This window comes from Mus pahari, chromosome 10, assembly GCF_900095145.1.
Source record: "Mus pahari chromosome 10, PAHARI_EIJ_v1.1, whole genome shotgun sequence".
NCBI lineage: Eukaryota > Metazoa > Chordata > Mammalia > Rodentia > Muridae > Mus > Mus pahari.
In genome coordinates this window covers 76,492,000-76,509,014 of record NC_034599.1, presented here as the reverse complement: position 1 = coordinate 76,509,014, position 17,015 = coordinate 76,492,000, and the positions used below count along the sequence as shown (strand labels likewise).

At 38.0% G+C, this 17,015-nt stretch overlaps 1 protein-coding gene across 2 annotated transcripts in view; it reads right to left on the bottom strand.

The window, feature by feature from the left end:
* Window positions 1-4,389: 4,389 nt before the first annotated feature.
* The window catches only part of Mei4 (meiotic double-stranded break formation protein 4), a 154,434-nt gene continuing 141,808 nt past the window's right edge, over window positions 4,390-17,015 (bottom strand). Inside the window, exon 5 of one of the 2 annotated variants that reach the window (XM_021208107.1) lies at window positions 4,390-5,786. In XM_021208107.1, coding sequence (XP_021063766.1) covers window positions 5,517-5,786 — 270 coding nt within the window. In that variant the 3' untranslated portion in view covers window positions 4,390-5,516. The remainder of the gene's footprint in view (window positions 5,787-17,015) is intronic. The other variant, XM_029543805.1, reaches the window with a different exon arrangement.

The window sequence follows — 17,015 nt, the reverse complement described above, 5'->3', positions numbered from 1 at the left end:
CTGTGCTGGGTCATATAAAGTTTGCAAGACCAAGGGGCCTCTCTTCCCAATGATGGCCGATTAGGCCATCTTCTGCTACATACGCAGCTAGAGACATGAGCTTAGGGGGTACTGGTTAGTTCATATTGTTGTTCCACCTACAGGATGCCCCCCTTCAGCTCTTTGGGTACTTTCTCTAGCTCCTCCATTGGGGGCCCTGTGCTCCATCCAATAGCTGACTGTGAGCATTCACTTCTGTGTTTGCCAGTCACTGGCATAGCCTCACATAATATTTCTTTCATGCCTGCATCTCATACTCAAATCTTCTTGTATGTTCAAATATACAAAAAGTGTTGTCTGACTGGTTGATTAATGGAGCCACCTGTACATTTCTGCCTTGATTGTGCTCACATGCTCCATATGACATCCACAGGTAAGTGGGGGTTCATTTGATGTCTGCTGACAGAAGAGCAGATTGGTGATGACATTGAAATTAATAAAACTAAGGGACTATGTAACGCAAGGACAAACAGACCATGCTCAGAGAGGTTAGTGTCTGGTATTTTGTGCCTTAAGAAGCCCACAGTATTTATCAAGGTGACTCATACTGTTATGGTTCAAAGGAGATGTAGTTTGGTTGACAGAATTGTCACTTTGTGGCTGTCATGTCAGGTAAAGTATGGAAGAACTACAGGAAAAAATAGTTGTTTTTCTCTAGCTGCTTTATACAGGGTATAAATAGGAATGAACTGTTTAATTGTTTGTGCACCAGTGGTCCTAGTGTCTCTCACTAGTGGGGCTACAAAATAGATGTCATCACTAAAGAAAATATAATAGTTCATACATTCAATTGAAATGAGAGGATTCGGGTAAAAAGTTACAAGAAAACCCCACCCTGTTGTAACAACCTTATGAATCTAGTGTCCCCATTTTCATGAACTACAATTATTTTGCTAATCTCTTTTTGTATTAGATAATTTCTTCATTTACATTTCAAATGCTTTCCTGAAAGTCCCCTATACCCTCCCATCGCCCTGTTCCCCAACCCACCCACTCCTGCTTCCTGGCCCTGGCATTCCCCTGTACTGGGACATATGATCTTCCCAAGACCAAGGGCCTTTCCTCCCATTGATGGCTGACTAGGCCATCCTTGGCTACATATGCAACTAGAGACACAGCTCTGGGGGGTACTGGTTAGTTCATATTATTGTTCCTCCTATAGAGTTGCAGACCCCTTTAGCTCCTTGGGTACTTTGTCTAGCTCCTTCATTAGGGGCCCTGTGTTCCATCCAGTAGATGACTGTGAGCATCAACTTCTGTGTTTGCCAGGCACTGGCATAGCCTTAGAAGAGACAGCTATATGAGGGTCCTGTCAGCAAAATCTTGTTGGCATATTCTTTGCTAATCTCATATAGGATCAAAATTCCAGAGAGACATTTACCAAGACTTAGGTCATATCACGTGATGACATTTGAACTGGGAAAAAGTTTCATCTCCATTTGTTATTCTAAAAGATGGTACAAAGAGGAGAGAAACTTACAGAAATTAGAATGTTGTCTACAAAAGAAAGCTAACAGTTGTGTTTTATTCTCGGCCAACGGTAAGGTTGGAATTCAGATCCAACAGGGATCCAGAATGGAAATCATAAGCTAAGGCAGGAAGTCTACCATGGAACTAGTACATACAAATCATCTCTCTGATGTGATGGTACCCGGAATCTATTCTACAGCACCCTGACTGGTAGAAAAACAGTTTGATAGATGCATCCCTGTCTTCAGAGTTCATTTCCTCTAGAATTCTAAAGGATGGTTTACCTGTGGCACCAAGCTTAATGAAAATCAAGTACATTGCAAGTTATGAAATCTGCAGAAATATTGCTAATTAAAAGTTAATTTGTTAACTATTATATTCATCAGGGTGACCATTAACTAGACTTTAAAAGTATGAATTTCATCTTAGTATTGCTAAGCTGTGAGTCCATTTTAACTCCTGGTAGACGACACAGAGTAGAATAAATTTTGAATAACTAAAATATAACAGTCTCCCACTCTGTGACTGTGGACATGCCATTTATCTTCCCGGTTCCCCAGCTACAAAGTGTGACCAACTGACCTCACAGTATTGACTGGGATTGCAGGAAGACTGAGAAGGTATACAGGCAGATGTTTGGAACAACTCCCTGGTCCACACCAAACATTACAGGAGCACCTGCTTCTCTAAGTATCCTTTCCACTTCAGAGTTCACAAAGCAATTTCTGCATGTCACTTCACATGGGCAAGCCTATGGTGAGATTCTACTTTTAAAAATACTAATGATCAAGTTTTATTCATATGATAGACACAGGGTGGTATCCTAATTTTTAAGTCCAAGTACTGTACTCTTCCACTGACAGACTTTCATCGTGCCAGGCAACACAGAAGTTCCAATGCTGCACAGTATTTAATAATAATAATAATAATAATAATAATAATAATAATAATAATAATAACAAAATTATTATTATTAGTAGTAGTAATAGCAGTAGTAGTAGCTGTAGTAGTAATAGTAGTTAAATTCAGTTTTGCCTTATCATTTAGGCACACATTTAACAGAAACATATTCTCCTAATGGAAAAGATACCTTTGTTCTTTATACTTTAAAACTGGAAGGCAGATGTTATTATGAGAAAAATGTGAATCACTTATCCTATGTCGTATGATGACTTAGTGAAGGCCCTGTCCTCTCTTGACTTCCTTAGTCTTTTCTCTGTATCTTCTACACGGTACTCCCATTTGAATGCTACTTCTGTTTCAATAAGGCAGAACTGAAAATATGTGTAGTGCCCTTTGACAAGCAGAGGGCAATGAAAGGCCTTGCATGCCTTTTCCAGACATCAGGAAAAGATGAGAAGAAAAGATACCTAAATAAAAGTACGCTGGGAAACACACCACTAATACCACGGATTAATTTTATATTAATTTTGCATACTTTTTTCTCTGTGACACAACTATAAAGACATTTTCTTCATTCAATGATTTAGAAAGATCAAACATGGGACCAGAGGAGACAGCTCAGTTGGTGAGGTGCTCAATTGACACACGTGACAACCTGAGTCCAACCCCATGTAAAAAGCTATGAAGCCTTGTGCTTACAATCCACATACTGGAAAGACCTAGGGAGAAGCTCCCGCGCTTGCGCACCAGCCCACCCATCCACCCACACATATTATCTCAAAGCTCTCGGGGCCAGTGAGAGGCCCTTTCTCAAACAAAGAAACAAAGGAACACCCTGGAAACAACCAAGGAAGACTGATCCCGAGGCACGACCCTCACTGACCTTCCCATCCACATGCATGCATATCTACATAGCAACACATCCGCACCTATATCCACACATCATACCTGGAAAATAGGATCATCCTATGAATTCCAGTCATGAAATAGAGATATTTTTCTTCCGACTGAAAAAAAAATGGTTTGATTTTGGAGCCATAAGCTATGCTCAAATGTTTTATTTATTTCTATGTCTAAGACTTGGGAATTAACGTTAATCCATGTATGGATATCTGATCTTGATGTTTGCATGCTTAAAGACTTAGAGTACTTTATCCTCAGGAAATGTTAGTCATATTGTCTATTTTTTATCTATGCCACTTAAATAAATACCATCAATTGGAAATCTCCACTAGACTTCATTTATTCTTAAAAAGAAAGACTATTTAAGTCACACAGCTGTACTTAGAAGAGGGTAAGTTTCCCAGCCCAGTCTCCTGTGAATGTCTTAGAGTTTATCAAGTGGCAAGATAAAACCCCCAGACAGCTGTGGCAAATCCTTCATCATCATGGACCATGGTCGAAGGGATCCAGCCAGTGTTAGGTCCTCCCGGTCCTCCCAGGGCTGCTCAAGGTCCTGGCTGAATGGGATGGGAGGACAAAAAGGCAGCACCACCCCCACATAAAATGTAAAGGATGGAGAGTTTTAAATTTATTTTCCAAAGTTTAAAGCCAGTTTATTAGCCAGAAACTGACTGCAATGGGTATTCAGAATGGCAGTATAACTCCTTTCTCAGAGTGAGATTTTAAGTAAAACAAAACAAAACATCATATTCTGGATTGATATTAACTAACTTATGTATCTTTGAAATATTACTAAATCACATCCTTTTGCTCCCAGCAGTCTCTCTCAGGAAACTTCACACCAATCCTCCAGAACGTTTACCCGTCTCAGGTTGATAGCCTCTTTTTCTTTGTTATTGTTACATACATACATACATACATACATACATACATACATACATACATTCAAAAATATGTAAGTATAAATGACTGAGTCTGATTTGTTTGTTTGTAAGGTTTCAGGGTGGACCACTCTGCACTGGATATCAAAAAAGGGGGCTCACCCCTGGGATAGGATAATTCTCCCTTTCCCAGTAGTCTTTAGTTCTTTATCTAAGAGTGTGAGCCCATGAAATTTTCTCTTCCATGTTACTGTGGCCACTGATATGCCATTATCAGGTCTTGTTTATGCAACCATTTCTAGGAGAGAAGAGATCTGCTGATTTTTTTTGAAAAAAAAAAAAAACTCCAAAAATAATTCTAGAAGATGGCATAAATTTATATACATTGTAGAAAGAATTAGTGAGGATAATTTTTGTAGTACTAATGGCATCTGAAAATGATAATTACCTTATAAAACAGAATTAGACATAATTAACAAAGGAAAGAGAATTGCATTATATTTTCTTTAAACTGCACAATAGGAAAGTGTAAAATGTGTGCTCATTAAGCTTGTCTGTTACAATTTTAATAACTGAAATGAAGTAAAGGAAATTGTGTAATGAAAAAATTCAACCAGTACTTCTAATAAGTATAACATGTATTTATTGTAGGATATTAAAATTTATAAAAGCATCCCCGATGTCTTAATAATATACAACTTTACTACATTTTAACAATCATAGGAACAATAGTGTTTATAATCAACAGAAAAAATTGTTTTAAAAGGGGACATTTTAAAGAACGAATTAACACTTCAAAAATACTTTACAAACATGTTGATTAAGTAAAATTAAAAGCCATTGGATTCCAAAGCCTTTTCTTTTTCTACAGCACTATCCCTTAAGAGAAAAATGATTTGAGCAGAGCTACATAATACATTTTATTTTTTACCATTTACTTACACCTTGTATTTAAGTGTGTAAGTGGACAGAAGTTTAAGCTTTACTTCATTACAATTTGTAAAGAAATTTACATCCGATGGAAATCTTTGACAATTTATTGTACTTTATGAAATTTATTGTACTTTATGAAATGGGTCATTTTAGAGAATAGAGCTAGACTTTTGAGTGAAGTAAGATATAATCCATGAACATAAGGGAGCATTGTCAACTGAAATTGCCTGATTGTTATATAGAACAGTGGTTCATCAGCAATTATATAGAAGACCTATCACTAAATTGAATTAATGATTAGATTGGTCAATCAATTTAAAATTCTCATTTAAAAACATTCTTTTGAAAAATACTGAAGCACACCACTTTCTGATATACGGAAAACTGCTAAGGCAACGATTCATTCTTAACAGTTTCCATCTCTGCTGAGTTCAAGAGAACACCGAGTCTCCATAAGTAAAACGCAAATAAAGGAAACGCATCAGAAAGTCGGAAGATGACTTCATCATGCTTCTGAAGAAATGTCTGGATTTCCGGGATGCTGGGATCGATGTGTGCAGTGGGATCTCCCTGGGGTTCCTGTTGAAGAAGTTGTTCCAGAATCCAAAACAGGGAGAAAATATTTTCATAGCGTGTCACATCATAAATGCCTTGATCCTAAGAGGAAACAATAAGATTCTTAAAACACTGTGTGGCTCATATCAGAAAATGAGTATGTTGGGTTACATTGTCAGACAAAAGAAAAATTTCTGATTTATGAAATGCCATCTCTCTCCCTGAATCTTTGATTGGTGGAATTGGGAGACAACTATATTAGTGGAGTGGGAAGAAAGAAACAAATATTTAAGATTTTAAAAACATGATGAATATTTTTTCTTGATGGTTTATATAATTTCAAATAATTTTCAACCGTTGTTAGATATATTATTCCTCAAATTCTATTCCAAATGTCTTAAATTCAAGTATGTTTTAGATCAGAACATAATAGTGTAAATGGAAATTTCCATTAGTAACCTCATATGATATATTGTAGTCACAGTAGGGGTAGATGGATATGCTATGTGAAATTATTTTCAGGCTGTGTACATAAAGTATAACAGGAAGCAATTCCATGGTAAGAACTGTATTCCACTTCTAAATTATCTTATTAGGTACATGTAAGTTGCGTGTAACAAATAAAAAAAAAAATCAATCCACACAATCGCTGGCTACTCTCTAGCTGTGCAGTCTCCCTGCAACCCCCCCCCTTCCCGGTTCCCACTTCCAGTCATCTGCTCCACCCTCCCACACACGGCTAGCTGTCACAAATCCCCATAACCCACTAAAATCAAAACTCTAGAGGCTTGTAATTTATCAGTCGAATTTATATCAGTGAATTCTCAACTCACAAAACACCCACACGATGAACTCAGAGCCAATTGATATTTATACAAGCTGCCCACCTAGACTGTACAAATTATCCTATATTATTCTATCCCTTCTATGATATTCATAGCTACCCGTGGCTATCTAAAGCTACATGGATTTGGTTCATCCTCTTCCTCCATCTTCTCTGTACTTCTGTCAGTCTATCTCCTGTCCTCTCTCTCTGAAACCTTCAGCCTTGCCTTCCTTTTTCCTTGCCAAATCACAGACTCTAGTCTTATATTTCACCTGCCCTCACCTGAGTATGGACAGCAATCCACACATGAAAACATCTAAAGAGTTAAAATTCTAAATTACAAAATACGTCTGGCCCGAAGAATTTGAATTAGGACATAGTTATTTATTTGCATGTAACTACTTTCTAGCAAACGTCTCAAGTGCTCAGTAACAGTTTTACACACACCAGCCTAGTGTCGAATTCAATATTGTGTCTATGAATTTCAATGCATAGCACTCCTGCCAAGGATCATAGAATAATTTTTCTGGGTAGAAGTTTAGGGACATGTATGGAGGTAAAAGAGGTAGAGTGAAGATATTAGGCAACTAGCTATCTTCTGATGCTGAATCTACACAGGTCAGAGGGTACTACTAAATTTGTATAGAATTTCACATGTGGACAGGAGTACAGATGTGGCCTTGTAGGCTATGCAAAAGCAAGGACGAAGGCCTAAGAGGTGCAATGGCAAACTCAAGAGAATAGAGAGAGGTATCAGTGTAGCAGCATAGGCTTGCTTCATTATCTCCCTGTTAATTAAGAAGTGAGTCTCGAAGTCCTAGGAGGTAAGCGGAATGCTTATCACCACTTTACAGGCAATACAGAGCCACAGAGGTACATTAATTAGAACTCCAAGTCTACAGATCTTAACTAGGGACTTCTTCTTGCACAGTCTTGCAATACTTAAAGAAAGTATTGCAGTTGAGGTTAGGGGAGAAAGAACCTGTTGGAAACATTTATCAATGGAGCACGCTGTGATGACAATGTAAATGGAAGAAACTGTTTGCAGAGTCAGAGGCGTTTTCTCCTCAAAGCAGTAGCCCTACAAACCCAGTTATATAGATACAGCCCAATGAAAATAAATGAATAGTTCAAAAACAGTCATGTAAGGAGACCCACCTGCCTCTCTTAGATGTGACAGAACACCATGAGACTTCAAGAATTCAGCCACAATAGTTAATGCCTTTCCCAAATACAGGCCTGCTGCATTCCTACTTGGGTCCTATGGCTGCAATATATATCCCTATATGTTGCAATAGGCCACTGCTCTAGTGCAACAGTTTGCACTGGTCTTTCAGACCTCAGAGCCTCCACATTTCAATGTGCCTACAATCTGGGCTCTAGCTAACATATTTAGGTTTCCATTTACAGCACTGCTATGTGTATACTGCTACCAAAAAATGGTCAATCACTGCCCCAACACCCAAGGAACAGCCCACCCATGGGTCTCTGTGCTCAGGCATCAGTTCTGTAAGTGATTCTCCATCAGACTGATGCTGCAAGCACAGTGAAGTGGCCTGAAAGGCAAACCCAGTGCCAAAAGGACACTCTCAACCATAATTTCTCTACCTGGTCAGAGGAAAAACACTGATTGGTTTTCCCCCGCCTCTGATTACCACACTTAACACCATTCACTGCCACAGCAGACATCCAGAGCCATGGCAGCTAAGCAGCTCTGGAGTATTCCTGTCTACTTCTCACTCACTGACCTCTCAAGTGGTTAAAAGAGACTACACAGCTGCCAGTCTCCCTAGCGCCTGCCTGCTATACTGGGAAAGAGATAGGAAAGTATAACTCCATCAAGATTAGTTTGTAAAACCTACCAGAAACAATTGCTGTATGGGACACATAGACATTAACGTACAATAACAAGAACTGTAACAAAAACTAAGATGTATATTACCACAGACATAATAATCCTTCAACATTTGCCCCAAAGACTGATAAAGTGGTTGAAAATAATTTTAAATTATTATTTATGGAAACTCTGAGATGATTAAGAGAATTTGATAAAATCAAGATATAAAATTTAGTAAGTTGAAATTATTAAAATGAATGTAAAGAGAAATTTTTAGTTGGCAATAAAATTGACAAAATAAAAATGTCAGCACCAATATTTACCATAGTGAAAAAAATATGTATTATCCACAAATAAAGGGGGATGAAGAGAATAACCTAAATGGCTGATAAAGCACAGATGATTTATAGGTGAAGAACAAAGTACACATGTTTTAATTTTAGGAGTAGGAAAGGCAGAAGATACCAAGAGTGGACAAAAAGATCATTTAAATCGATAATAGACGAACTTCTCCAATCTACGGATGGATTTAAAGGCCTAGCCACAGAAAGGAGACGCTACACAATCTCAGACCAGACAAGACTGCACCACCATATACTGTAATCAAACAGTCAAAACGAAAGACAAAGGGAGCTTATGAAATCACCAAGGAAATGCACTCCACATACAAGGGACTAGCATCCGGCTCAGTGGTAGACCTCTTGGGAGAAGTTTTCCAATCTAGGAGACAGACAATGATTTATTCAGACAGCACAAGAATATCCACATACACATCCCAACCAGACACACTTCATATGCTATAAAAAACAGATGAAGACTTTCATGGACAAGCAACTCTTGGAGTTACTCAACCTCAAAATTCTCTTTAGGAATTAAATAGATGATGAAGGGAATCCTCCAAGCTTAAAGAGAAACCCATTTCTCAGTAGTTTATTAACATGAAAACAGATGAAATAATAAAGCACACTGGTAATATACATACAGTTAAATTCTGAGAACTCAGATTTCATAAACATTGTATATATATGAATTATGTATTTAGTATGAAGGTTAAAAGATAGCTTCAGTTATTTTTACTCAATTGAAAATGTAAAAATATACAAATTATGACACCAGAGCACAAAATGTGAAAGTAAAGCCAATATTTTTATAAGATCAAAATTATTTTCAGCTTAAAATCGCTTATTTTAACTATAGAACTCTTTTTAACCTACAAAGTCAAAGTATACTAGAAACATAAAAATATAATCAAAGCATACCTCTAGAGAGAAACATGGATAGCATGGAAAAAGGGAACAAAAGATATACAAAATTCAAATTGTAGAGTTTTGGAAAACAGTGCCAACTCATATATATATATATATATATATATATATATATATATATATGAATATGAATATGAATATATATGAATATGGAGATATTCTAATAGCCAGGGAGACAGAGTTTGTGTCTTCTAGAAATGTCAGAATCTATACCCATAAATTTTTACCACGATGACTGTCTAAACATGAGCTGGACAAGGACAGCACCAATAAACACACTAATTTGGAAGAGGAAATGCTTATGAGGCATTAACCCTACACACAGAGCAACAGACAGCTAAGGAATTCAGAGAGGGAGAAATAGTCCCTAGGAAAGGAACTGAGACAGTCACAATAGATTTTCCTATCTCCTTATTAGCAAAACCCTAGCTTTCTTCTTCAATGAGACAACTAAACTTATATTATCTCTGTATTAATTTTCTTTTCTTCTTCTCTCTCTCTCTCTCTCTCTCTCTCTCTCTCTCTCTCTCTCTCTGCACTCACTGGATTAGTTCTGGTGTAATAGATGGCAGTATAAGTAAACGAAGATGTTGGAAAGCTGAGTGTCAACTTAATTCACTGGAAGACACTTCGCCCTTCTCCTTTCAGCATAGCTCCCATGGGGGAAATATGGACACAGGGCTTAGAGGCAAAACTGCCATCTGCTAAGCCAGAGGAAGAATGACACCCATGCCTTGAAGTGTCACTGTGCAGCCAGACACTTTCAACGCTCAGGGATACATGAACTGTCTGCAGGGATACATGAACTTGCCCATTTCCATCTCTTACAACTTGCTTTCATTGAGTTTACACCCACAGTATAGGAGAATTCCAGGTTCCATTGCCTTGAAAGATAGACCTTCCTGTTATATACTGTATAGAAAAGAGATAGCCAAAGGAACAAAAAGAAAGCTAGAGTCTTTGGCAACAGTAATTGCAGAAAGAAAACCAAACAAACAAATAGGAAAGAAAGAAAAAGAAAAAATAATATAAACTTGAGGTTTAGTCTGTAGCTTCGATGTTTGTGCTTCACTGCAAAACATGAAAACATAGTAGCTCATTAACAATGGAATAATTCAGGTTTGGCACCACAGACCCACATTGGCACAGCCTGGCCTTCTGAGAAACAAGCAGCCTGCCGTAGAAACTATTAAGACACACCACATTTTCACTGCTACAAAAGTAGGAGATGGGGGCGGGGGGGAGGAATTGGGATGTTACAGAGAGGAAAATTAAGTCAAAGACTACGGCCGTATAATCTAAATGTTAAATTAAATGTTCCCTGAATATAATATATCATTAGCTTGGTATTCTATGTGCCAGGTTTTGTTGGACAGAAGAAAAAGTAAGATACAAGTAAAATTAGTCTTCTCCTAAGAGAAGGAATTCAACACAACATTTTAAGATAAAGGTCAGTTGTCACCAGGATAATTAAGTGGGGAAGTTGCCCCTGACCTTTAGTGAGTTATCCATTTTATTTAGTAGACAGCGAAGACAGCAAAGTAGATTTCAGACAAAGATTTCTGGGGAAGAAGTTAACACCCTGAGCCATTTTCTCAGGGGGCTGGCAGCTTCTGAGGCACCAAAGAAGCAATGAAGGAACCGCCATAATCCTAGGCAGAACCAAGGCCTGGCGAAGACAGCACAGGACCACACTCGCAGCCATGCTAAGCTCAGAGTTGCCCGGGTGGATCAATCCATCCACATGACCAATAGGCTGTGGTTATAGTCAGGCACACACTGACTTAACACTGTGCCTCTTTCAGAGGTTGCACCACAGCCTCACCCTCTCCCCACACCCCAGAGTCTAGGCCTATGTTGAGGGCATACAAGGCTCTGGTTAGAAGAGAGAGTAGGTGATTATGTAAGATTTTCTACTGAGGTGTGAGCTGTGGTGCAATGCTGGTATAGACATCATTCTTTAATGAAGAGCCCTGGTGGAGGAGACTACAGAGGGCAGACACAGTGGGTGCAAATTTATTGCACTTCTTATCTCTAGCAGTATGTTTGCCTGTCTAAAATGTGGGATCCTGGAGATTTCTTCTAGAGAATTTTGTTTGATCCATGAACTACCTTAGGCAAAAATTTCTGTATTATTAAAACGGTTGTTTGATATTTTAGTATTTTACTTTGTTTCTGTGGGAAAGAGTTCAACAAATATGGAAAGTTGTATTTACATGAAAGAATTCATCAAAGAAATATACAAAATAGAAAACATTAAAAATCTGTTTTTCGTTATGAGATGTACTTTAAAATGATATTTGTATTATGAATTGTATCAAGTCTTAAATCTGTCTTTTGAGGCTAAATTCATATGGCAATAACAAAATGAGGCACCCATTATTCAAGAAGGCAATTTGTACAAATGTGCTCAAGTGGAGAGAATGATAGTTATTTGTCTGAAAACTGTTTGGACTAAGGCTCACTCTGAGAACACACAGGCAAAGGTCCTTTCTTGTAAAGATGTCTGAGATAACAGAATGCTGCTAAGCAACATGTATCCTCTGGGTCCTATGGCTCCCTGCATAAGTGGTCTCTGTGCCTCTACCTAACAGGGTGGAGAAGGAAATGCTGCTCCAAGAAATTAGCAGAAGTGAGAGGTGACAGCAGAGAAGAAGGCAGGAAACACTGTAAAGCAAACATGTACATTTCTGGGTGTCTTAGAATGAGAATGCATGTTGGCATGGTTGGGTGTGCTTCCATAGACATAAATCTAACGCCACACAATTGAAAAACAGATAGGGATTTTAGAGACTGAGTTCAATCGTGTAGCTGATGAGTTAATCAATCATTACCCAATTAAAAACAAAACAAATCATTAAAACTCTAGATAGCTGGGCTTGCTGGAACTTCCTGATTGGTGAGCAAACCAATCCATTAAGAGGCTGTAGCTACAGAGAGAAGCTAAGTAAAAGCTGAGCTGAACCCTCCCAGAAGTCACCTTATACATCTCTTAAGGTAGCTGATCCTGATATATGTTCTTTGTAATAAAAATGAAGCAAACAAGCAATACACACACATAAACACACACACACACACACACGCACACACACACACACACACACACACACACACACACACACACACACACACACACCAAGATAAAAACAAACACGCCATATTTTATTTAGTTCTAGGCTCCTGTAGCAACTGGCTGTGCTGAAAGAAACCTGTAGGAACTCCCTCACATTTACATCTATTTTATCAGGAATGCAGGGCCCCTAGACACCCCTAAAAGTACAGACTGGCTTCTGGAATGAAAATAGTCTTACTAGGCATTGCTTTTGACCTCTGGCACGTGTGTTGATACCAGGTGGTTGCCATCAGCACTAAACTGAATTGAATTGAATTTTATCACACCCATGTGTCTTGAAGTTGGGTTAAATTTTCAAAAGTATGCAAATAATCTAATGAAGTTCCAGGTTATAAAATATCACAAACTTTCCTGCTCACATTTCAGATTTTAATGACCTCAACATGTGCTATTTAATTAGGTGACCTCTTTCTGTTTGAAAAGTTTTCATTTCTTTTACCTCAAAATCTTCCCAGTACAGAAGATGATATAGTCATTGCAAAAAACAGTCAAGTGTGAGTAACAAAAACAGAGAGGGGCAGGGAGAGGCAGGGAGAGTTGGGAAGGGGCAGGAGGAGGCAGGGAGAGTCAGGGAAGGGCAGGAGGAGGCAGAGAGAGGCAGGCATTCATGGTCAGGGGCAGTCAAACCTGCTGTGCACATTCAAACCTCATCAGAGGCAAGGCCTCCATCTGAGAAAATGCCAGGAGCTGAGACTGAATTCATAGCTTTTACAATTTTGATCCCGGCTGTTATTTAAGCTACTAAATGAGTTCGACTTTAGAAGTCATCTGAAAGAAAAGTTCTACCTTCTTTTGCAACAATTTTATATAATTTTTAAAGGTGTATTTTACCCTGAATAAGGTCCAGTAAGCAGCAGATCTGGGAGGTTCTTTCAGAAAAAGAGCTCTGTCTGGGTAAAGCAGAAAACAGTAAAAAATGAAAGACTGTGTCCCCTGTAAGACACATGGTTCAACCTGGAACCTCGCTTTCAGCAAATTAGTTCAAGACATTTTGAACAGAGAGTGATTTCGTGTTTACCCACGGGGTATTGGCATCCTGCAAGACACACAGTAAATGACAAACACGGCTAACGTGAGATTTAAAAGATAGGGCAACTGTCCTTGTTAGAAAAAAAACCTTTACCTTTACATTACAGTGCTTTTAAAACAAACTTATTTATTTGATACCGCAAAACATACTTATTCTAAAGAAATGCAACATTATGGTAACTGCAGTTTTAATCTTAATTAAAACCCTTATATAATCTGTCCAAATTTGTACATATAAAACCTAATAGATTTTCTTTCTTTCTTTTTTTTTTTTTTGCTTCAGAACTGGTGAACCACTAATAAAGTGAGTACATTCTAGAGCAAACCTCTTGGCCAGTTTTCTGACATCGTTTTGCTTTAAACTACTATGAGGAGGTGGACCACATTTTCCAGTGTGGTGAGGAGACTTGCGGGTTCTTCCACAGGATGTCTGTTTCTGGGGTGTTGTGTGGAGGATGCGTGGTGTCTTCCTTCATAACTAGTGTCAGTCAGGAGGTCCAGAATGTGCTGCTCAGCTCATTGCAGTTACTTGCAGGGTAAGCAAGAAAGTGACAAACATACTTAGCACAAGTCTGTGGAAAACCATTTTCCTTCATTCTGTGCCTAATTATATAATTAATACTGTGCACAATTTTCTGTGGAATAGTACCAATGCAAAGTCACATAAATGATTTTTTTTCTTTCAGATGAAAGCAATAGGACTGAGAGACACTTTTTTTCCCCACTTACTCTCAAGCAGGATGAGAGTAAGTGAGCAGTTGTGGAAACGCTCTCTCTCCAGTGGTGTTAGGTGGTACAATGGAGGGATCCAGTGTTCAGAGAGCACGTAGCTTCCTCTGCTTCTGTGGCTTTTCTGGTTGTCCCCAATAGTGACATCTTTCTCATTCTAAAGACCAGCTTCATAACAAGAACAGCTTGTGTGGGATGGTCCCTTATGTAGAGCTAACAGTCTCTGTTTGGAGCATGCTCCAGGTACTCAAGGGAACAAACACAAGTGCGGAGGATAGAAAGTGGAGTCCCTCACTCCACACCTAAGAGGTGCAGTTTGAGACCAACTGATACCTTACCAGCATGCAAGTCTCATAAGGTTTCCAATCCTTTTCACTGTCAGAATATATGTGGCCATATCATCATACTGTGAAAAGCATAAGTCTTAATATGCCCCTCGCCAGGGTGCAGGTTAGTACTGTGTGCCTGAAATGCACACATCCAAATTCAACTTCAAGCCCTGCAAACTAAACAAAAGAAAACAAAATGTGCCCAGATCCTGACAACTGATATATCACGTTAGGCCATATCAGATTTGACTCGGTAAAACAGTGCTTTCTTATAGTTCAAAGTTATATGTGGTGTGAATTTGTGTGTGTGTGTGTGTGTGTGTGTGTGTGTGTGAATAAGCTTCACTTTCTTAACTGGTTCATTAGAATAAAACCAAATGAAACATCAAAAGATAAAGTCCTGAAAAGCTTACTTATAGAGCATTTAATATTAAGATATCTAGTATAAAATAAAATCATTATAATTCAGTTTTTAAAAAGTTTTGAACTTAGATTAATAATGACAACTTAATTTTATGAAGCTAACTTTTAAAATACTTATTATTTACATTTGAAATGTCTCCATGACTTCTGTATATTCTGAAATTTATTATGACTTATAAGATCAACTTTTAACTATGGTCTATTTTAGTTAAAACGTATTTAGGCTCCATGTTAGTTAGACTTCAACCCTAAGACAAAGAACTGCAAGTAACTGAGAAATACTGAGAGTCAGAGAAATAGCTTTCCTCAGAGAAGGCATAGCCATGGCTATCCAATACCAATGGACAGCCCTGAAAATATATACGTATGAACAGCAGTATATAGACCAAGAACTTGATACTTTTATATTTAGGAACACAGACACATTAACACACACACACACACACACACACACACACACACACACACACCTACAGTAATCACAATGAAAAAGAGGTCATAATTTTGAATGAAAACAGGAGACAAGATAGGAAGGGATGAGGGAGAAAAGGGAAAGCAGAAAATGATATATTATTTTAAAAATTATAAAACTATATAAAACAACTTCAAATCATTTTAGTTTTCACCAGGAAAAGTCTTATAAGTAGTTCATTTTTAATTCTTCACACATGGAATACTGACAATTATATGTATTATACATTTGTTTCATTTACCTGGTAAATGTCATCACATCTTCAGATCAAATGGTTATTTCTTTGTTCATATTAATTTTATACTTTTGGCTCAAATATTAAATGCATATAGAGAATCCCAAGAGGGGACAATTTACCAAAAGTCACAACAGCACCATTGCTGATAAGCTGATAATCAGTGGTCTGGATCAATGTGTGTGTGTGTGTGTGTGTGTGTGTATACACTTTATGACTAATCTGTTGTGCTGTGTTTTAAATATTAAAGGCTGGACATCATTAGCGCCACACCCTTTATTTCTATCACGATTAATCTATTGCAGCGGCGTCACCTAGTTCTGGTGTAGTAGTGCATTTTCCGCATGGTCATAAAAGGGATGATCTCTCCCAAGCAACGCTTTTGTTCCCTCAACCCAAAGATCTTGACTAGAACCTTCACAGGAATACATTTCTCTGATTTGAGAGAGATAGAGAGGGAGAGTCATTCCAAAATTTTCCAATGACATTTCTACTGCTCCCCACTCAATGAGTTTTACAGAAAAACATGGTTATATTCTATAGCAGGGTTCCTAGCCTCCGTAAACCAAGTCCTGAGAGACAAATGCTTCCACCTGCCATTAAAGATGCTAAGGTGTTCATTTTGAAAACTCCAAGGTCAACTTCCTTGAGGATCAATATTTATCATGGTCACTTGAGAGTGAATCACTAAACTATTGCATATGAGCTAATAGAGATTGGCAAACAGCATAAAGGAACTGTCCACAGCCAGCAACCAGTAACTAAAGCTGCCTATGGGAAAGGGTCTGCTTTCCCTGTCTTCTGAAAACTGGCAGTTCTTCTATGAAAATATTTTCTCCATAAAAACCTAAGCAATACTATCTGTTAGTGGGATCAAACCTGTATAATTTGGAAGGAATATAAAGAATAAAAATAGATCAGTATGATAAGAACTTCAAATCCCTAAAGAAAGAAATTGAAGGTCTCAGAAGATGGAAAGATCTCCCATGCTCATGGATTGGCAGGACTAACATAGTCAAAATGGCCATCCTGCCAAAAGCAATCTACAGATTC